Source organism: Haemaphysalis longicornis, unplaced genomic scaffold (genome assembly GCF_048455015.1).
Source record: "Haemaphysalis longicornis isolate Haplotype H1 unplaced genomic scaffold, Haemaphysalis longicornis Haplotype H1 scaffold_16, whole genome shotgun sequence".
Lineage (NCBI taxonomy): Eukaryota > Metazoa > Arthropoda > Arachnida > Ixodida > Ixodidae > Haemaphysalis > Haemaphysalis longicornis.
In genome coordinates this window covers 13,930,918-13,953,119 of record NW_027526266.1, presented here as the reverse complement: position 1 = coordinate 13,953,119, position 22,202 = coordinate 13,930,918, and the positions used below count along the sequence as shown (strand labels likewise).

At 47.4% G+C, this 22,202-nt stretch overlaps 1 protein-coding gene across 1 annotated transcript in view; it reads right to left on the bottom strand.

Annotated features, from left to right (window-relative positions):
* Nucleotides 1–22,202, bottom strand: part of LOC144166121 (uncharacterized) — a 48,811-nt gene that overhangs the window by 13,935 nt on the left and 12,674 nt on the right. The window contains exons 3-4 of the mRNA XM_077695739.1: nucleotides 17,789–17,890; nucleotides 11,634–11,663 (exon numbers count right to left, since the gene is read on the bottom strand). Coding sequence (XP_077551865.1) covers nucleotides 11,634–11,663; nucleotides 17,789–17,890 — 132 coding nt within the window. The remainder of the gene's footprint in view (nucleotides 1–11,633; nucleotides 11,664–17,788; nucleotides 17,891–22,202) is intronic.

Here is a 22,202-nt window from a genome sequence, read left to right as displayed (position 1 = left end):
GACCCGCCCTTTTGTAGCAAACGTGCAGGCAACACCCCAACGAAGGGGTCGTGATCTTCGTTGAGAAGGTGAAGCAGCTATTTCGGCGCGCAGACCCCGAACTTACGGAATCTGCCAAAGACCATCGCCGAATTCGTGACCGAAGCTAGCACCACTGAGAAATCCCTCGAAATGCGTGCTAAGAAGTACGACCGGAACTTTGTTGACACGGCCAGTGCGAAGTGCGTCGACTGCGTGCGCATTCCCCAGGATAGCGTAAGGAGACTATACGCGAAGTAGTGAGAAAGGAGCTGCGGAAACTGCTCCCAACGCCGCCGCCACCACAAGTTGTTTCTCTTACCGACGTCATTAGAGAAGAAGTACAGCAACCGCTGGGAACTTCCACGACGCCAGTAGCACCTCGCGAGCGGCAAGCCATGACCTACGCGGCTGCTGTCCATCGCCCTCGCCCACTTGCGGCCTATCGTCACAAGGCTCCGTACCGTCGCCCTCTATCGCTGGCCCGACCACCTGCGGTGCAGCCCCCAGCCCCAAGGGAGACCGACGTGTGGCGAACGTCCGACAATAGTCCGCTGTGCTACCACTGCGGAGAATCCGATCATATCTACCGTCGTGGCCCCTATAGGAGGCTCGGTTTGCGAGAGTTCTCCGTCGACGCACCCCGCCCCTGAACCGGCCAGCGCCCATCGGATTTCGAAGAACACATGTTCAACACCAGCCGTCGACCAGCCCGTTTCAACCGTTCGCCGTCGCCCATCCCATACTAGTCGCCAAAACGCCTTAGCAATGCTTAGTTCTCACGTGGAAGGTCTCCCAGCCCGCGCGGGGGTAACTAAAGACAACAACTTCTGGAGGTGAAGTTGCACAACGGCGGAAAAATGAAAATACTCCAACGACACAAGGGCGCGCCGAAGACCGTGATTAACGACATGCCCTGATCCTGACGACCTGACGAAACCGTGACTAGACACCCGAACACGACGACAGCTTAGCGGCGCGCCGCGTACTTAACATGACCGCGATGGTCACTGAGAAGACAACGACAACGACGACATACAGTGCCCGACCGTCAACACGCACAAGCCGAGATGCGACGCCCCGACGCAACCGGAACTCGAGGAAGGTGGCGTCCGACGTCCAGGTGTCCATCGACAGCTTTGACGTAGTCACCCCCATCGACACGGGAGCCGACTACTCGGTAATGAGCGGGTCATTCGCGTCTAAGCTGAAGAAAGTTACGACAAAATGGGACGGTCCGCATATACGCGCAGCAGGAGGCCATCTCGTAACGCCAAGTGGAACGTGCACATCACGCGTCACCATAGGCGGAACCACGTACCCTGCTGAGTTCGTCATTCTGCCTAACCGTTCCCGCGACGTAATTCTCCTAATGGACTTTATGACGAACAACGGAGCAATATTTGATCTGCCGAAGAAGTCGATAACTTCTTTCTCCGATCACTCCACGACGCCGCAACCCAACCCTGATCGCCGTGCTGCTGTAAGGATCGCCGACGATCACCTCACCATGCCACCCCGCGCAAGCTTGATGATCGCAGTGTAGTGTGAGGGCACTGCTCCTAACATCAACGCTATCATACAGATTGGCCAATGGTTGCTTCTCAACCGTGGTGTCTCCGTCGCAAGAGGCATTACGCGCTTAAGGAATGCAAATTCAACGTTTTAGTCACCAATTTCACCTAGGAGTACCAGCATCTAAACAAGGGCGCTGCAATTGCGTTCCTCAAAGAAACGCAAGAAGCAAGCCAAGTGATCGTGGTTGCCAACTTTGAACACGCACGCGCAGATGCTTCCAAGCTGCCACATCCTTTCTACATGAACCCGGCGTATCCGCACTAATATCGGGACAGATTATTGGATTTGCTATGTCGCTACAGCGAGTGTTGTTCGTCAAGTTCAAAATTACGTCAGATACCCCTAGCGAAGCACCGAATTATAACCGAAGCTGAAGCCCGACCTACCCGATAATCACCGTTCCGCGCCTCTTCAGACGAGCGGGAGGCCATCCGAACTCATGTCGACGACATGCTCACCGACGACATTATACAGCCATCGAAAAGCCCCTGGGCTGCGCCGGTCGTACTCGTAAAGAAAAAAGACAGCATATTAAGGCTCTGCGTTGACTACCGGTGGCTCAGCAAAATCACCAAAAGGACGTGTACCCCCTGCCACGAATCAACGACGCGCTCGACCACCTCTGCCGTGCCAAGTACTTCTCATCGATGAATCTGAAGACCGGCTACTAGCAAAATGAAGTGGACGGGAGACACAGAGAGAAGAATGCATTTATAACCCTGGACGGCCCATACGAGTTCAAGGTGGTGCCTTTTGGGTTGTGCACGGCGCCAGCAACGTTTCAAAGAGTCATGGACACACTGCTAGCTGGCCTGAAGTGGCACACTTTTCTCATATACCTCGACGACGTTGTGGACTCGCCCGGACTTTCGACGGACACCTTGCAAGGTTGAAGTGTGTACTCGAAATCATTCGTACGTCGGGGTGAACGCTGAAGCCTGAAAAGTGCGGCTTCGCATACGAAGAACTCAAGTTCCTGGCACACATCGTCAACGCCGCCGGAGTCCTACCTGACCAGGCCAAAACTTCAGCCATTGCAAACTTCCCAAGGCCGAAAAACAAAAAGGTCGTGCGAAGATTTGTCGGACAGTGCGCATACTACCGGCGCTTCGTCGCGAACTTCGCACGTATTGCGGAGCCACTCACACGCTTGACGAAAGATTGCGGCCTTTTGGCTGGGAAAACGACCAAGAAAAAAGCTTTCTGCTAGTTGCAAAAACGCCTGCAAAACCCGCCCATGCTCGCTAATTTCGACGAAAACGCCGAAACAGAAATGCACACGGATGCCAGTGATATAGGTTTGTGTGCCGTCCTCGTCCAAAAGCACAGTGGTGGCGAAAAGGTAATTGCCTATGCCAGCCGCGGTCTGTCGAAGGAGGAGAAAAACTACTCTGCCTCTGAGAAAGAGTGCCTAGCTATCATATGTGCTTTTTCAAAATTTGGCCCATACGTGTATGGAAGCCCATTTAATGTTGTGATGGACCACCATGCGCTGTGTTGTATTGCCAATTTGAAGAGCCCCTCTGGCCGCCTTGGGCGATGGAGCTTGCTCCTGCATGAATTCGACGTTACAATTGTCCATAAATCCTGCAACAAACAGTCCGACGCCGACTGTCTGTCCCGTCGATCCAACACCTCAAGACTCCGATGCCAACAGCGCGTTCTTCGGAGTCGTGACGGAGAGCGATCTACCCACCCAAAAAAGCGTGCCGATCCCTAGTTACGCGTCATGATCGACTACCTGGAAGGACGCAATGTCGCTGTGCCTAGGGCCTTCATACGCAACCTACCAGCGTTCAGCCTCAAAAACTCCGTTCTCGTGAAAAAGAATTTCAGCACCCGAACCAGAACAAATTATCTTCTTGCATCCCCGCAGACCTTCGCGAAAAATTTTTGGAATCGTGCCACGACGACCCGACTTCCGGACATGTCGGAAAAGGCCAGACAATTGGAAAAATGAAGGCGAAGTACTACTGGCCGCGTCTTACTTCTGATGTCACCCACTACGTCCGGAGCTGCCGTGACTGCCAGCTACAAAAAACGCTACCGACGAGTCCCGCCGGACTTCTGCAGCCGATCGCCGTCCCATCGAGGCCTTTCCACCAGATTGGAATGGACCATTTGCGCCCGTTCCTTACGTCACGATCCGAGAACAAGTGGATTGTCGTAGTGACAGCCTACATGTCGCCTTACGCAGAGACCGCTGCTCTTCCGAGGGGAACTGTCCAAGAAGTCGCAAGTTTCTTCATAAGTCAAGTTGTGCTGCGACATGAAGCCCCTGAAGTTTCCTGAATAGCCGTGTTTTACGCAAACGTGACATAAGGGAGCACTTCATCCCATGTCTTATGTTCAACGTCAACGTACATTGACAGCATATCCGCGATCGTCTTGTTCAGACGTTCTGTTAGTCCGTTCGTTTGGGTGTGGTACGCCGTCGTTCTTCGGCTATCCGTGGTGCAGAAGCGTAAGATTCCTTGCATAAGCTTCGCAGTGAAGTCCGTTCCGCGGTCCGTGATAAGGATTTCAGGGGCTTCATGTCGCAGCACAACTTTGTTTATGAAGAACTTGGCGACTTCTTGTGCAGTCCCCCTCGGGAGAGCGGCGGTCTCTGCGTAGCGCATTAAGTAGTCTGTCGCTACAACAATCCACTTGTTCTGCGATCTTCACGTAAAGAACGGGCCTAGAAGGCCCATTCCAATTGTTCAAAGGGCCTCGATGGGACAGCGATCGGTTGCAGAAGTCCGGCGGGTCTTGTCGGCGGCGTTTTTTGTCGCTGGCAGTCAGGGCAGCTCCGAACGTGGTGGGTGACGTCGGATGTAAGGCGGTGCCAGAAGTAATTCGCCTTAATTTTTGCTATAGTGCGAGCTGTGCCGAGATATCCGGAAGACAGGTCGCCGTGGCAAGATTCCAAAATTTCGTCACGGAGGTCTGCGGGGACAACAAGTAGATAATTCGTTCTCGTTCCGCGGCTTAAATTCCTCACGAGGACGGCGTTTTTCAGGGTGAATGCTTTTAAGTTCCGCTAGAACCCACTACGCACGGCGACATTGCGTCCTTCGAGGTAGTCGATCATGACACGCAAGTCGGGGTCGGCACGCTGCTTGGCGGCTAGGTCGCTCGCAGTCACGACTCCGAAGAACGCGCTGTCTTTATCGGAGCCTTGTGGTGGTGGGTCGACGGGGGCGCGGGACAGGTAGTCGGCGTCGGAGTGTTTCTTGCTGGATTTGTAGACTATTGTGACGTCAAACTCGCGCAGGCGCAAGCTCCACCGCCCAAGACGATTAGTGCAAGAGCAAGTTACCTAATTCCTACCAAAGAACACCGCAGATGCTACGGTGGTTGTTTCATCGTGCTCTGTTGAATTCTCTTCTCTATATTTGTTCCATGCGTAGGCTTACATACAAAGCCAAGTATCAGCTCGCCGCATCTTATGACCATCGAATCAATATGCTAGTCTTATGGTGTGAGCCCTTAACAAAAAATTAAAGCCGTTCCACTCAATATGAAAGCTGTCTTAAGTGCACAGCAGTGATTAGGAAACAATGGGCTGCACCGCCGTTATCCGCTAACTGCTGCCACTCAATGCATTTCATATTTCCATGCTTAGCAGTGCTCGCCCGCACCCTGCCTAAAACAGCGCACGCGGAAGTTCTGTTGTTTTTGTGCTTGTTTTATTTCGTATGCTGGAGCTGTTTTGCGACGGTTCGAACGCGTAGTTTTTTATTGCGCGGCTAGAGCCTTTCTGGGTCATGTCGAACGCCCCATTATTTTCGCGGCTGGAGCCTTTCTGCGTCATTTCGTACCCGCTATGTTTTTCTTGCGCGGCCGCTTTTTTTTTCGCTTACTACCGCAAACACCGACCCAACGAGTGTTCTAACTAAAAGAACGCGTGGGCTGCCGGCTATATGCACAGATTATGCCAGAAATGTACCTGCAGTTTTCATTCAGCTAAACAATGGGGAGATGTATCACACGCGCCAGCGGTTCACGAGGTTGGAAGGGTTATGACTATATAAACAATGTGGTTTTCGAAGCCTTAACGTGACTCCCTAATGACGGTACAGACCGCTCTGATTGGGTCCGTTATCTCGCTGCACCACCTGATTCCGGCAGTCGTATCGATGGTTACCGTGAGCTGCGACGACAAGGCGAGCCCATAAAGTGCTCCGCACTTAAAAGCATTAGAGGGATGCATTATGCCGCTACATGGCGCGAAGAATATCTGCCTAGAAAACGGCCGGGGCTTTGTCACAGTTATAATAATGAAATACGTATAAAACTCTACCTCGACTACGGTAATATTTCCGGCGCTGCGCTTAACACAAATGAATTTTTAACTTCTGTTGAAAGCTAAATGGTCAACTTCTCGACACTACCGATAAGAAAAGAAAAGCACGCAACAACTCTCTAGAATAAATGGGTGTATTCCTCCTTGTATAGCGGAAACAACGAAAACCGGTGAGGGGCGAAGCATGCAGTGTATAAGTGTATTCTAGGCGCCTTGGTATTTTTGACAACTACTATAACTCCTTGCGCCGCCTACGCATCAGTGTGAGGTCGTTGTGCGCAGCGAGATCCTGGAAAACCAGCGCGCCCTGGTGGCCCGGGACAGACAAGCAGCTGTAGGCCATTGCATCCCGGAATAGGGATGCCACCCACCCTGGTTTATCAACGTCAGAGCATCGAAGACCATCAATCGCTCCATTTTTTTGTGTGCAATAAACGTTTATTTTTTTTCTCTCTCTCTCTCTCTCAATGGGGAAGAAACAGTTGGGCGGTACTAGTATACAGCGTTGCTGTAGAAGCCTCTTGTCTTTGAAGCACGAACCTCTCTAGCGCGAGGCGTAAACTAGTGTCCTGTTTTTTCTAGTACGCATAACGTCTAGCGCGAGGCGTAAACGAGTTTCTCGGTATTTTAGTACCGTGACTACATGAGACGAACGACGACGACGACAGAAGACGCCAACAGCCCCAGGCACTAAGGGGCTCTGCCCCCCAAAAAATTTCTGCACTGTGCATTTACGCGACCTCACTTGAACAGCGCTCCGCCATTGTTGTTAGCCGCCCTATTATGTGACGTCACGGAAAGACAGCTAAGGTCTTTACCCTTTCCATCTGGTTTTGGTTGAGCCCGCAGGAGGCCCTCCTCACAGCGTTTGGCGCGGGCGCTGCCATTGCGTCATCTCTTTCACGGTCTTTCCCTATCCCTTTCGCAGCCAGTCCTGCGAAAGGGATAGGGAAAGACCGGGAAAGGGATAGGGTCTCATCCAAACCACCTGAAAGTTACACGGGAGGTTCAAACACGATTTGCAACAACCTGATCGGCGGCAGTGACGCGCTGCGAAAAAGCAGCAGAGTTTGCCAGTCCGCCGCGAGTTCGCTGATCATGCGATCACTTCTTGAGACGCAGCAGATATGCGCCGCGACTTAGCAGACTGCAGTTCGCGCTGCGCAGAAATTTTATATTAGGGGGTATGGTGATTGATGGATGTTAGGGTTTAACCCGCCGACGCATCGAAGGCGATGAGGCGCGCCGTAGTAAAGGGTTTAAGATGAATTTTGACCACCCGGGGATCTTTTACGTGCGCCGAAATTTCACACACACGGGCGTTTTTGGTTTTCGCCTCCATCAGAAAAGCAGCCGCGGCCGCCGGGAATCGAACTTGCGACCTCGTGCTCAGCAGCGCAACGCCTTAGCCACTGAGCCAACGCGGGGGGTTAGGGGGTATAGTAATCGTCAGTGCGCTTTTTTGGACTATATTTTTAGCAAAAAAGCAAGAAGATATGGTACCAAGTGTTTTCGCTTGCTCGGGGCTGTAGTACAATATGTCAGCGTAAATGAGATCCGTCACCATTATAGCAGTTTACTCCCCACATTTCAAGTCTGTTTCTGCAGACTTTCAAGTTGGGTGTTGATAGATCTTGCCACATTCACTTCTTGGGAGGCGTATTTTCATAAATACCATTCGCCGTTTTAGAAAAGGCTATCCAAAGTCAGTTATGTGCATTTGTGCAGGCAACACGTAAGCAAAACCCAATTTCATATATCACTGTGCTTAACACTTACCAAGACATTTCTGAGCGACGTTCTTTCCTGCAAACCTAAAACAGTCCTATTGGTGTTGCAAGCACAAGAGCACCTCAAAGGGAATTTCTGCACTCTAATGTGTTGTCAATACCCAGGGAAACACAATTGAATATCTGAACGGGATGGCCACAGCCTTACCGTGCCTGTGCTGCACCATCAATCCAAAGATAACGCTGTTATAGGCGCCCTGCACGCCGAACTTGGACCGCGATGTCTGAACAACCACGTTTACACGAGAAATGTCACTGTGGCTGTCCGTGCTCCGGCCAAGCCTCCCCCACCCTTACATCGAAACGTTTTAGATCGTCAGGCACGCCTACAGCCTCTCTACGCGCTAAAAACAAGCAGTCAGTGTTCTTAACCACGCATGTCACCCTCTCAGTGAAGCAATACCAATATTTCTGCAAGCATAAATCCCTTCTTCTACTTACCTCATCTCGCATCCACTATATAAACGAAATCCTCTGCGTGCAATTCGCCCTACGCCCAGAAGCTTTTCCCGCCTATTGTTCGACACCTATGTACTGGGAGTGTCATCCATCAGACCCACGTTCGTCATTAGCTCCAGCATTGCTTTTTCTCGAAACTGGCTGAGAATTGCTCATGGCGTCAACGTAAATTCAACGCAAGAACTCTTGGCGGCTTACTGCCTTCGAGACAGTGAGGGAGTCTGGGAGAGCAACGGACCGCCCATCTCGAAATAAAGGGACAGCGGCACAACGGCAAGAACTAAAACTGTGAAAAAGTTCTTTTCTTTCTTCGATCATTCCCACCATACAAAAGTAAAGGATCCCCTAATGTTTCCAGCATACTACATGGAGATAATACAATTTAGGAGAAAACTAAGGAAATTTATTTACATTGAGCGTTGGCAGAAGCCATTCCTAAGAAAGACACCTACGTACACGGGGGCACTATTACTTCGGGAAGCTTTTAAGGCAGACATGCGGGATTTTATACCGCCACATGCGCCGGAAAATGCATTCCGAGAAAGCCATCTTACAAAGGCCTGGGTTACGGAAAAACCAAATGCCTGTCGCCTATCGTGATGGAGTGGAATCTTTTCCCTAAAAATGTAAAGCGAAAGAGACAATTGGCTGTGAAAGAAGTAACAATCAAAGCAAATGAATGCGGCCGAAGCAACGACATATCGCCGCTCACGACTCTGTGACTGCATTACGCATTGATTTGAGTATAGTGTGTCTGAGAGAAGGTTACCAAATGAGCGGCTTTACAAAAACGAACTTCCCAATGTGTTTGCTCATGGAAAGCGTCACAATCTAAGTCGCACGCCGTTCATAACATGTTTTCCACCTGACCTTACACGCCTTATAATTTGAATGTTATAAGCGGCTTACGCAACTATATTATGCCTGAATGGAAGAGTCAAAATTAAAGTTTGTGCCTACAGGCATGTCGTTCCTTGAGATGACCACCGGAACAGCTCAAGACCGAGTTTCCTGGTAGCTTTCACATTAATTTTGTGTCCGCCCTATTTCGCGTGCTGAAACGCTTCGCTGCCAATCCACTTTTGCAGGGCTGGAATAGCCAATTTTTTGTAATGTGCCACACTAGCAAGCAAGCCGTGTACATGCTTCTATATTGTTGGTATAAATTGGGCCCCACAATTATTACTGCAAAAAACATGAGGTCCACTGGTGCATAATGTCCGGCGTCATCACTGGCTACACAGTGGCAGAAAAATTCTCTAGCGTTACTTGCGGCACCCAGGAAAATCCCCTGAATCGTAAAGCGCTGCCACAGCAGAATAGCCGCGAGCAACCAGCGTGTCCCTGCGGCAACTGGCGCGAGATGTAACATGCTGATTGCGCGTCGTTGGCTCCGACTTCGCAACCGGAATTCCCGGTGTCACATCGTCCACGGGGTGCCCAAGCAAAGCCATGCCTAGGTCTCTCTTTCAATCATTCAGGGAACATCATCGGGCACAATGTTTTTAGGTTTTGACACATTTTCGCATGTTCACGGCTTATTGACTCTCGAAACGTCACCCCTTAATAGTTGGCATGTTGGCCGCTCGCGAGAGCAGTTGTCTTCACTTAATGGCCCTGTCGCGCTCGACCCAACAAACACCGTCTTTCTGAATTGCTCTGTTTCTCCTAGTTTTGTAGTCAGAGTGTCCAAAGGCGGACAGATGAAACCAGTTTTCATGCCATAACTGTCAGGTTCTGTTCAGATTTGTGTTCCTAATTGACATCCGCTCTTCAACGTATTGGAACTCATTGTTCCTGAATTCTCAGGTGTTTTATCAGCGTCCGCTTCAGTAGACGGTTTGTCATAAGTAAACGGGGCATCATCCGGTTTTTGTTGTTTGATAACAGCAATAGGCATAAATGAACTTGAGCCTGAAATCTCCACGGAGGGTGCTCCAAACTAGACAGATCAACAGAAGTATGGCCTATGGCTCTCTTCCGTCAGGACCGATGCCCACAGAGTACAGTCGATAACGGGCAGCAAAAGATATCGGACACTGCCTTATGAGTACCACGCTGTGTTAGTGAAACTGCACAAATATTCAATTTTGCAGAAAAATGTTAGCAGGTTACAGAGTTGCAGTGGTATTCATGGCTTACTTGTCTACAACGTTGTTTCCGGAAAAAGAAGCTTGATATTGTTGCTTTGTAGGAAGCCTACACTGCCTGTTTTGAATTATTTTATTATTAACAGTCATAAAATATTGCATTTTTATAGAAAGGGGGACTCAGCGTCCAGTGAGGGAATATAGGTTATTGCCGATTCGGAATATTAAAAACCAGTTATTATGAGGAAACTATTAAGCTAGTTTGAATGGTCATATTACATGGAGCGGGAATTAAATGTGGACATCCCGAAAATATGCGTCTTGCTTTGTGGTCACTAGAAGAACATTAATTTTTTGTTCATGATGTTTTAACATCCTGGGAACAACAATACCGTTACCCCAACGCCAAATTTCGTTTTGTTTAGCAGCCGGTAGAGTTTTTTTACTGCGCAGTAACAGGAAGGCAAGAAGGTTGAACCAAAAATAAAAATGTAAGAAACAGCGCTAAAGGACAAGACGTAGATTAGACGACAAACACGCGGCGCGTGTTTGTCGTCTAATTTACGTTTTGTCCTTTAGCGCTGTTTCTTACATTTTTAAACATGCACCAACCAGCCCACTTGCTCCCCGTTCAAAAATAAAGAACTTTGGCCGATACCCAGTATAAAAAATAAATATGAAAACAAACGACGCATGGAAAAAGGAAGCGGACAAACAATAAACAAGTCGTTAGTGGCTCTTTGCTAATCCCTCCTTTATACCGCTCTCGTACCTACCTCTGTGCGCCCGGAAAATGAAAAGGCGTGTGTCAAACCCCGAAATAAATATGGGCGGTGTTATCAGCTGGAATTCTGACGGTTGCTAACTTGTTGCGAAGAGAAAATGTTAATATGCGAGCAAATATAGAGCAAGTTGTAAAGTACCGAGTTACTCACGCGACGCATGCAAATCACGTTTTTGTAGAGAAGGCGGAAACGGACGGAAAGAAGCCACAAACAAAATGGTTTTTGGTGTATTCCTTCTGTGCATTACCCTGTTCTTTGAAACCATCAAGATGTAATGTTTGGTAGTTTTCGTGTGCATAAAAGTGTCGTTGATCTCCCCTCCCTCCTCTTCCCCATGTGGCCTTGAGCCATCCCTTTTAATAACTGTTCGTTTGTTGTTGTCGTTTGCTGTTGATAATTACAAGCTCGAACGACACAAGTGCCACCCGGCCGTTTTGCACAACCGTCCCGCGACGATTTGTGGGCTGTTTCTCTGTATTCGACTGCGTTCATCAGTCACTGAACATCATTTCACACTAGAAAAGTCTCAGTGTAAAAGAGGGGGTTGTGTTGAACGAGACAATACATAAAGCAAAATTTCGTCATTTCAGATGTTTAAAATATGTCATACGGCTAAATTTCATACCTTGAAGCCTTGATTCTTGCCAGTGGTGATCTGAAATTAAAAAGCCGCAAGATATTCATTCCATAAAAATGCAAAAAAAAACAATAGTCTATAAAAGTCAAACGTTAGGTTTTCCGATTCTCGCTTAAAAACGTGGGGTGTATTTTTATAGCCACATTTGTTTACGATAACAATATTTAGTAAATTGGTTCGCAACTTCTGACTACCAGTACTCCTATTGGTTTGTAATAAAGTGCACAGAGTAAACATACGGTTGTAATATAATCCGGGGAGAATATGTGCTATATATACTTTGTCAGTTTAATAAACGCAGCGTATGTAGAAGAGGTTCACCTCCAATTGGTTTGATGGGATTAGTTTTGTTTTAAAGGGTTTATTTGCTTACGGTTATTTGCTTACAGGTGCACAGCAGGCGCAATTTTTTTTTATTGGGATTGTTTGTGAACTTTAACGCGCCGAAACTTGACTATGGTAAAAGGGTGAGCTGCCGTGGAGGGATACGAAATAATTTTGGCCACCCAAAAATCTTAATTTGCGCCAAAATCTCGGCACAGCTGCGTCCTTGCTTATCTCCTCTATCAGAAGAGCAGCCTGCCCGACAATGGTCGAACCCGCATCCTTTGGGTCAGCAGCAGAACGCTTTAGCCGCTGAACCACCAAGATGTGCGTACAATGTTAATAACTCTGGTTTTTATGATACGTTGTTCGTAATATCTACTGAAGTGTTAGCATCAATGAGAAAAAGTTCCAATATTGTTGCAAATAATGCCCGTATTGGACGTTTTTACCTATAAAAAGTATATTATTCAGAAGAGGTTTCCTTTTATATTATAATAACGATCTGTTTCTGGACCAATGTATTGTTAAAAAAATTGAGAATGTCGACCTGGCGAGATATTTGCATGGCCATGCCTAATGCAAAAAGGTGCTAGTTCTGGTAACAAGAAACGTAAAATTGGCTAATTTACTAATAACAATTGCTATATTTTGCCTTTTGTGCGCAAACGATTTGGGGAAAGCCAGCTCACAAACACCAAGCTTATCACCAAAGCCCCCCAAAAAAGCGAATGCATATAGCCTCTTGAGTTAGAGCCACGCGTTTTCGTAAATGTATCACGTAGATGCGCCTGACATGGTGAGCAACCTCGTGCGGACGAAAAACAAACATCGCTATGTGTGGGCTTTTAGAACGAAAACAAAAAAAAAAAAGCCGTATGCAGTTAAAAAAATAATGTGACCTAAAACTTATGCGTATTATTATTATGATATGCATTTTATTGAATAAAGTTTACTAATTAGGGGCCATGGTCACACAATCACTAGAATAAAATAACATAGTGTGCATGGATGCGTGTGTAGTTCATGAGGTTGACTTCTCCTCAAAGCTAAAGAAAAAGAAGGTGTCGAGCGGAGGCTCACAGAAGGTTTAGCTTCATAATCCATTCAGGTCTCCCAAGCCTGTTTCCACGTCACCTACATGGCTTTGGCGCTCTTACGAGCGAGGACTGGCTTGTTTGTAATCCACTTCGGCCAACACCGCTTTTCCCACTCATTAGTATCCGTGAGATTCACTACCGAGGTAATGCGACATTTCGTAATACGAAAGTTCAGTAGTTACATTAGTCCTTCGAGCAGGATAGCTTGACGATTGACATGCAGGACTCAAAGGTAAACAATCATTTCAGCTTTCCTTAACCTCACGTGTTTCCAAAGTGGCAAGCAGGCTTTATCCACAAAGGGCGAACACATATTTCGACGGTATATAGCACAAATAGAGGCCCTGACGTCACACCCAGCGCAGCCGGAAACGCCATTTAGCCCACTCAAGAGATGTTACAAACAGCCCAGTTTGTATTTCGCGCGTTCGTTTTTCGCACTGCCATGATAGTAGTTCGCGTCGCGTCTGACAGATGGCGCCACCAGTCCACGGCGCGCGCGCCGCTCGTGGGACCTTGCTCTCGGTGGTTGCACTCAATCTCTGCAAGAGGTAGCGTCAACATCCCCCTCGCGAGGGGCACGATCAAATGCAGAGCATTTCCGGGGGCGCACGACGTTACGTAGTTTGCGTTACGTTAATGTTGTTGCACTTGTGGCAACTGCTGACGAGAGAGCGCTCGTCAGCAGTAATTTGAATGAGTCAAGGATATAAGGCGCGTCCGTAGCCTCCCAATCTGCGTCGGCTTTGTGGCGCAGTGGGTTAAGCACCATGTAAATTGCGTTCCGCCCGCAGGGTCGAGGGATCTAAACCTGGCGGCCGATGGTACTTTTTTTATATATAGTAGGGAGGGGTGCGGTGCGGACTACGGACGCCAACGCGGGTGACATCGTGAGTTACTGAAATGCTCTGCATTTAATAATACTTTCTCCACCTTCCCCTTCAATTTTGAAGCAAAGCTTTCTACCTCCAGCAGCCACCGGTTCTTTCCTGGCGTGCGGGACAAGAAACTCCCAACGCGGCTGCGGAGGGGGAGGGCGCTTTTCCCTCCCGGAGCACAGTGTAGATCGCGCGGCGAGAGGGTGCTATTACCCAGCGTCCCCCTGCATACCCCTGCGGGTGCTGCGGTGCGACCGTTCCATCGGCTTTCCCGTCTGCTTTAGCGACGGTGTTGGGCTGTTTTGGTGCAGCTTCGCGTCCAGTGCGGGCATACTTCGCACCGCTTGATTAACTTGCTCGACAGCAACTATTGGGCAACCCAGAGCCGATGAAATAAAGCCGTCGTGCTGCAGTTTGCAGGGCCGGAAAACAAAATGCGGAGACCACTTACAGGCATCTGGGCGCTGAAGAAACGCCACTTTTTGCGCACTGCTTGTGACGAATTCGACTGCGTTTTGTCAATTGCTGAATGTCAATGCGGTTGTGTTTCAACAGGTATCACAAAAGACGAATGGAACAACTGGGTCTCATAAATAGCGATTATGCAAGTTTCGTCAGTTTTCTCAAAATTATCAAACTTACGAATCTATTTCGTTGAAATATGCATACTGGGAATCTCTAAGCTAACATGCCGGATTGTTTCGGTGCCACCGTTGTGTCGCGCGGTTGTGTAGCGCCGAGCTAGCACATCAGGATGACTAGGTTCCACTGTCTCTCCCTTCGCAACAGGCTACTTTCCATTTTCTTTCTTCTTACGCACGGCCAGGCTACAGCGGCGGCATCCGCCGCTCGATCCCGGCCGTGGCCGACGCCGCTTCCCTCGGGATGGCGCCCCCGCAAATCCCAGGTAACGGCAGGCCGAATATCTGGTTTCACTCTTTCTAACGCGACGTACGAGAATTCAAGTGAGGTCGCATGGGCAGTTCTTGTGGGGGTTATTCAAAGCTTTTCCTTCCAACCACCTTCACAGCGTGAATTGGAGTCAATTTTGTTGTCACCTCAATATCATGTGCTAAAACATTTGCTCGCCACCCACTTTTGCACGGCCGAAATGTTGAGTCATTTTTTTCATCCCTGCATTTGAATAGATTGCTGCAAATATGGGGCCTTAAAATATTCAATAGTAGGAATTTTTTTACTTAATATTTACAGTTACTTTTAAAACTCAAACGACGCTGCATTATTTTTTCACCTGATGCTCGCCTAAGACATTAGTTGTACGGGCACTGATAGATTACTGTTAAACAAGAAATAATGCTTGTATATTTTTCATTAATGTTGGATTTTTTTTTCATTCTATGCGATTCTGACGTCTAGTACCTTGGGTGTTTTTTATGGTAGGTGCAGTGTAAATTGACGCGAAGTTGGTTTATAACCAGCATATTAGCCGTACTAATTTACTTATATTGCCGGTATAACAAAACCTTGTTTCCCTTTTAGGATAGTGACATTCAAAACATAACAAAAAAAATTTATTGTTGTCCTGCTGTTATAAGTATTCACTTCTACTTGATGCTTTTTTTTAATTCTGGCTTTGTTTAAATTTCTTTACAAATAATTGACATTTCTAACAAAGTATTGGTAATAATTAGGAGACCCAGTAGTACTCCCACATTTTGCTTCATATTGAGCGAAATCGAAGCATTGGTTTCAAGAGGTGTCATAAAAATATTTTTAGGAGCTATTGTGTTTCGTTTGCTACATCGATTTCATTAGTATCCCGCACGGCAAAGGTCCCAATCTCCAGGAATAATCTCATAACCCTGGAGTTTTAGGTTTATTTGCAATGTGCTTAGGGGGCATCGATTTTAGCCATTATTGGCTTTTGTGCTCTGTAATAACTACGTAATTTGTGAAATGAGAACACAACAGAGAATAAGTGAAAAAGAGGAAGTAGAAAGTACAAAAATAAACGACTGTGGCTTAGCTCCGCCAGATTGCTTATGCAAGCGAAAGCAGACAAAACACAGTTTGCCAACCGAATGCTGTGGCAAGTCGCACGTTGCGTACTGCCTGCACTCACTAGTTAATTTCGTCATCGTCTTTATTCGCTTATTCCCGCGTGGTGTTCTCATAACACAAATTACAAAGGTATGTCACTATCTTTGTTTTATGAGTTTTGGAAGCTGGCGTCAAAGTAGAAAGCGAGCCGTCCATTCCTCGACTATAAGGCTCGTCTCCGTCGTCTTTCTGTATACTTCTCACTACGCTCAGCTCGCTGAAAATCCTGTTCATCACTCCTCTCCGCTGGCCGCTTTGCGCCCTCCTACTCACGCACTCACGCTTCCATTTAAATCACTAGCAAGCCGAGCGACGTTGATGAATACGATGAACAGAATAGTGCACACCTCGAATGCTCGTGCTAATATAGCCGCTGATTAAATCATCCCTTCTCCTGCCATGGTTCGTGTCTTCCACTGTGCCGCCACGTAACATGTTTTGCAGCTACGTTATCATGCCGCCGGCAGGAGGCAGCTTCCCGAATTCTCGCCTTTACGATAACAGAGAGAGCGAAAGAAAGACGTCTTTATTTGAGGCCTGTACGAAAGCATTCTTGCTGTCTGCATCAGTGCTAGCTGTGAGGGTGGTTGAGTCGTCAGCGAGGGCGGGTGGGATGGTGGGAGTGTTTGCGGTAGTTACCAATACACCCCCTTGACCCTCGTCAGCATAGACAAACGCGGCAAGAGAGATCCAGAACAACGTGAGCGTGGTGATGTTTGGTGTTAACGGTAGCACCCAGTCGAAGTACGTCGTCGGGCGAATGTCCTCGATAACAATGGCGAGGAGCTGTTTCTACACATATACATGGGTCCGGCGCGTAAGATCGTCCCTCCTCCGCGCACTGTTCGCAATGGCCAGCAGCAAGCTTTAGGCGACGAAAACGTAACCGACGAAGGAGAAGACAAATGCGAGCGCAAACACATTGAAAACCTGAAGAACCTTTAGGAAGAATGTACAACTGCTTGAACACACGCCGTTCGATGACATCGAACAGTTCTGATGCCTGTTTGGCGCGCGCAACGTTGGTCACTACATAAAAATTCTCAGATCTGGAATCAGTCGTTCCTGCATCTTGTACAACCGGCACCCCGATGAGGAGTGGGTCAACACATTCAACCCCTGGGTTGCTTCCGTGCTCGACTCCAACACGGTCATTGAGGTTATTCCCAATCACTGTGCTTGTGTCACGTACGTTGTCAACTGCGTGAACAAAGCCCAGTGCAGAACGTCTAACCTGCATTATGCCGTGGCCGAGATGCTGTAGTAACGCGGGGACATGGGTTACCCGTAAGGGCTCAAGGCTCACACTTTTAACATGCTCAAGGCGGTCAAGATGTCGGCCCATGAAGTGGTGTGGTTTCTCCTCAGTCAGGACATGTCCGAGAATAGTTGGGGAGTCTTCACCCAGGAGTGCGTTCGCGACCACAAGACCAACGAGAAGGTCGAAGTTACTTCCTCTTAGGAAAGGCCGACTGTATATACAGCTTCTCACCTCTGGCGAAATCTCAATTTTTTTACTTTTACATGAGAAGAATGTCTGCACAAATACGCGTGATTTTAATACATAGTTGTCCATGCTATCCATATGGCATAGGGATGAAGCAGTAGAAGCTGTATTACTCATTTAAAATTAGCATGGTCGATTCAATATCGTGTGCCAAACTTGCACGTGCTTAATCAGTTCCAGATCGCTCGTTCTTCTCCTGTAATCAGCGAATTCGCCACCCTCTCTTTCCAACAATTGTAGAATAGCCATCGACCTCACCCTGCATACACTTACCCTGCACGGTGTTCCATCGGGCTCAGGTTGCACAACAATGTGAGGGTGTTCGTGGGCCGATACAAAAAGGCACGGGTAAGAGCAGGGAGTGCCCGCAGAATTCTGAAATAGGAGAAAAGTTATTTTCACATTCAAATATTGTAAACAGCTTTCGTGTTTCGTGTCAGATTAGAGAAACATTTTTAAATTGCCGAGGAACATGATTTCCCTGTACATCCAGTGACAATGTACACAGTCCTCCTTCACGCCGGAGGTTCTTCATCAAAATTCCGTTTTAATTCTTTCGCGCCATAACAGCGAACGCGTGTGAAAAACTAATCTTTTCAGTTTTTAGACGCGGAAGTTGGGTACACTTCCCGTAGCCTACAATAATAGAAGTTGCTTACATAGATAGCTTTAAAAGTTTCACTGGCGAGTTTTTCTGGCTGGTCCGCATTCGCTGTTTTTTTTCATGTTGGTTCTGAGGATATTTAATGCTAGTAATATACTGTCGGGCTGTGCAGGTCCTTTAACGACTTTATTCAAAACTACATTCCCCAATACAGAGTTGTAGGGAGAACAAACAAAAACAGTAGCTCACTAATTACACCAATTATTACCCCATAATTATGATGTCCAGGTATTTGAAACCATTTTACCATACTATTTCTTTAAAAAATTTATGAACCTAGAAGGAGTGATATTTTTGTACTATAGAAATTTGTGTTCCTCTGGTGATTAGTAGTTTAGGGAAAATAAAAAAAAGTAAATTCCCGAAGTCCTCCTAAAAATAAAATAGTTTGACATGACTGGCTGCCGAACTACAGGCTATTATGTGGCGACCTCCTAACAATTCTCAAATTGAGTGCTGGCGAAATAAATATTTGAACGTGGTACCTGTCGTCTCCACATGTGGGGAAGCGTTGCTTTATTTCTTTCCCTGGAAACGCATTACAGCACCTTTTCCGTTTAGTGGTGGCACTGGGTCGTCCGCATGGCTGAAGGCACGGTCGGTGCACTTTTGCGCCATCAAGTTCTCGTTCCCACGCGTTGCAGCTGGCCGCGCGTATTCGTTTACCTGAGCCGGTGTGTATGCGTCCTTATTTTTGTCGCCGGTAATCCCTTTGAGAAATACCGACGCGGCTGTCACACAAGTCCCCCTCCCTACACATGCACAAACGTAGAGAAGAGCCCTCAGGGTTTTAAAAATTGGTGAAGCACACCCGGCGTCGAATGCGGGTGATGCAGGGCACAAGCCGAGAGGTCGGGGATGGTTATGGACTTGTTATTGGAGCGCACGCGCATGTGTTTGGCATCTCCTCGAAGACGATGCGCGATGGCTGCTTTCTGTCGATAGGGAAACCGACGTCCTCCCAGTTGATTTGCAGTGTCCAAGTTCTGTCGTTACGACGAATGAATGAGTATGGTCCTGAGTAAAGTGGTTGGAAAGAACCACGCACAGTATCGTCCAGGAGAAGGCAAGTGCGACAAGTTCTTAAACACGAAACGAGCCGGGTTTGTGTGAGGTGATGATGGCGACGGGCACGGGCTCCCGTGGTGTGCTGCAGCCGCGTTACAAAGTATGTAGGGTCCGTGCTGGTGATGTCGGAAGCTGAACTAGAGAAAACCCCCCGGCAGGCAAAGCAGTTCCATGTCAATGAACGGATGTCTGCGGGAGTGGCCTCCTCTCACCGTCTCACCGTTCCCTTCTCGCAAAATTTCCGGTCATGACCGCCTAGCGTGCATTTCGAAAGGTGCGCCACGCAACCGGACACTCGTAATACTCCCGGCCCCCCGGTTGCCTGCCGCGCATGTCGCCTATTCCGGACCATGCCAATCCATACCTTCGCCCCGTAAATCAACGGCAAGGGCGTAATCTCCATTGAAATTGGCTGCTCACAAAGAGTGAGTTTTCGGGCATAATAAACGGTTTAGCAGACCATTATGTTGATAGTTTGGCTAGGTTTCCAACTCTCGCGTTCAATTTCCAGTTGGAATAATTACAAGTGCTCCGGGAGTTTTGATCGGGAAAAATATTTAATATAGTTTGGCTTCTACACCAATTTCAGTTAGTGAGAAAACTTTGAGAATATTTTTTGAAAATTTTACAGCCAGTTTTTATTCCTGCAAAAAAACTGTCTACAAATTTAGGATTTGCCAATGGGAGTATATGAATAAATCACTTGAAATACGAGTCCATGGTAACTGATGTAATGGTTGAAATTATTTGTTGACAATGGTAAACGTTCCGAAAAATTGGCGTTCCCGATGAGAGCTGTGAACGCAGCTTAATTTCAATCGACCTCTCTGGGGCCTCAATTTTCTGAAACATTGTAGCTTATTAGCACACGGCATTAAAAATATTCTATGAATATAACCAGAAAACCTAGACGTCCTGTTCAAAAAACATGGTTTTGGTCACCGTATGGGTGTATAAAACATTTTACTTAAAAATATGTTAGTAAAGTACTTCGAAGAATGAAGCACGGGAACACTATACCGGATTTATTTTAAAACATTTGTCAAATTACCAAGTTATTTCAAGGTAAATGTAACTGGTAGCGAAGCTTCCATAGAAGCCCATACGTTCAGAAAATGGCGGCTCTCGAGCTGCTCATGGGGCTTAGCGCCATCTGTGTGAGGAGGGAACACTTCCGGCGGAACAAAAAATAAACCGGATGTGAAGCAAGATCCGGTCAAAAAGTGACGTCATTTTGGTGGCATTAGCGCGAAAATTTGACTTCAAAATATTTTTAGCGCGCCTCTGATCGCTCAGGGTTCATGTCATTGCCATCTGACGCAAGTTGGCGAGCCGTTGGCGTGTGTGCTTCCAGTCAACGCCAGCCTAACTAGTACAGACTCGTGACTACAGAAACGTACTTAAGCATACTGTCGTATGATCAACCTCGGCGTTGCTGAAAACATCTTGCATTATCTCTGAAACTTTATTCTGTATTCATGTCTTCAACTGCTGTACAAAAGCAATCAGTTGTTTATTTTGATTGCAGTGGGTGGCAAACCGGGAACCGGGCACGTACACCCTCGACCGGAATTTTTTTTTCTGCCATGGGATGCAGAGCACAAAATGACACTCAACCACACTCCCCGACCCGCTCCCCTCCTTCATATTAAAAATGTGCCCACTCCTCACCCCGATACAAATTTCTACCAACGCCACTACTGGGCTGTTTAATTGCGTCGCACATACGCAGGTTGCGTGCGTGCCTTAAGTATAGATCAATGTTATATAATGCTTGCTCGGTTTGTGTGCTTCAGTTCTAAGAGAAGAAATAACGCATTGTCAAGCTATAACCAAGATATTTGAATTTTATTCCAACATAAACATAAAACAACTTTAACACACTGTACAAAATCAGCACGTATACAATAAGTACAAAATGTTCGTGGAAACTACATGCATTATGATTTTTTTTACGAGCCGAAAAATTGACTTTACCCGTAACACATAGCATTATGAGCAATGAAAGCCTCAACAGCAGAACTACTTCGAAACAAGTGAAAAGAACTAGGCACTGCATCTTGACGCAGAAAACCAGGCCGCAGTAATGCGGACTCACGAAAGTGAAGCGAGCACACCGCAGCTGTCCCGGCGTCTTATCAAGTAGACATGGGTTTCTCAGAACTTCACCCAGGATTCACGCCGGCAATTTCATGGTTGCATTGTTTAGGCAAGTGTCGCAACAGATAAGTAAAAAAAGCAGCAAAAATCTGGCAGCAGGGCAGCACGGAGCAGCACAACACAGTACTGCCATGGGAATAATGCTTGCGGGAACCAACGATCACTACAAGCGTTGTAATGCAATAAAGAAGGCACTGAGGTCGACAATTAAAGTGAATCATTTGAATTCAAGTGTGAATACGCTGAGAAGTCCCAGAGTAATTGACACCACTTGCTCCGATCCAACCTGAAGTGAAATCAAAAGGTAACTGTGACATAACAAAGCTTTAGACCCATTATTTTTCGAAGCACCACCACGTACCCTGACACAACCCCCATGCACGTATTAACAGTACCATATTTTCGCGTTACCTGTAAAAAAGAGAGGAAAATGGTGCAGTGAAACGCCAGGCGTACGGGAGTTGCTGTTGAAACCTTGTACAGCACATCGTTTCCGTAGGTACCGAGGAAAGCGCTCCGCTCCAACCGTTGGCAGCATAGTCCCGTAGTTCACCGTGCCCGCCGGGCACGGTACTAAACGTGTTCACCCACGATACGACGCACCTCGCAACTCCACGCACAGCAAAAATTAAGGGCACACTATATTAACAAGGAAGAACGAATGCAAATGCGCACCACCAAAACACGGGAGGGGCGTTTCCTAACAGACGAACTTTAGGTGCGCCTTTCCGAACACTACAATTACTGCCATTCTTCTGAGGGCGCTACAAAAAAGGTTTTTAAGAATGAACAAGA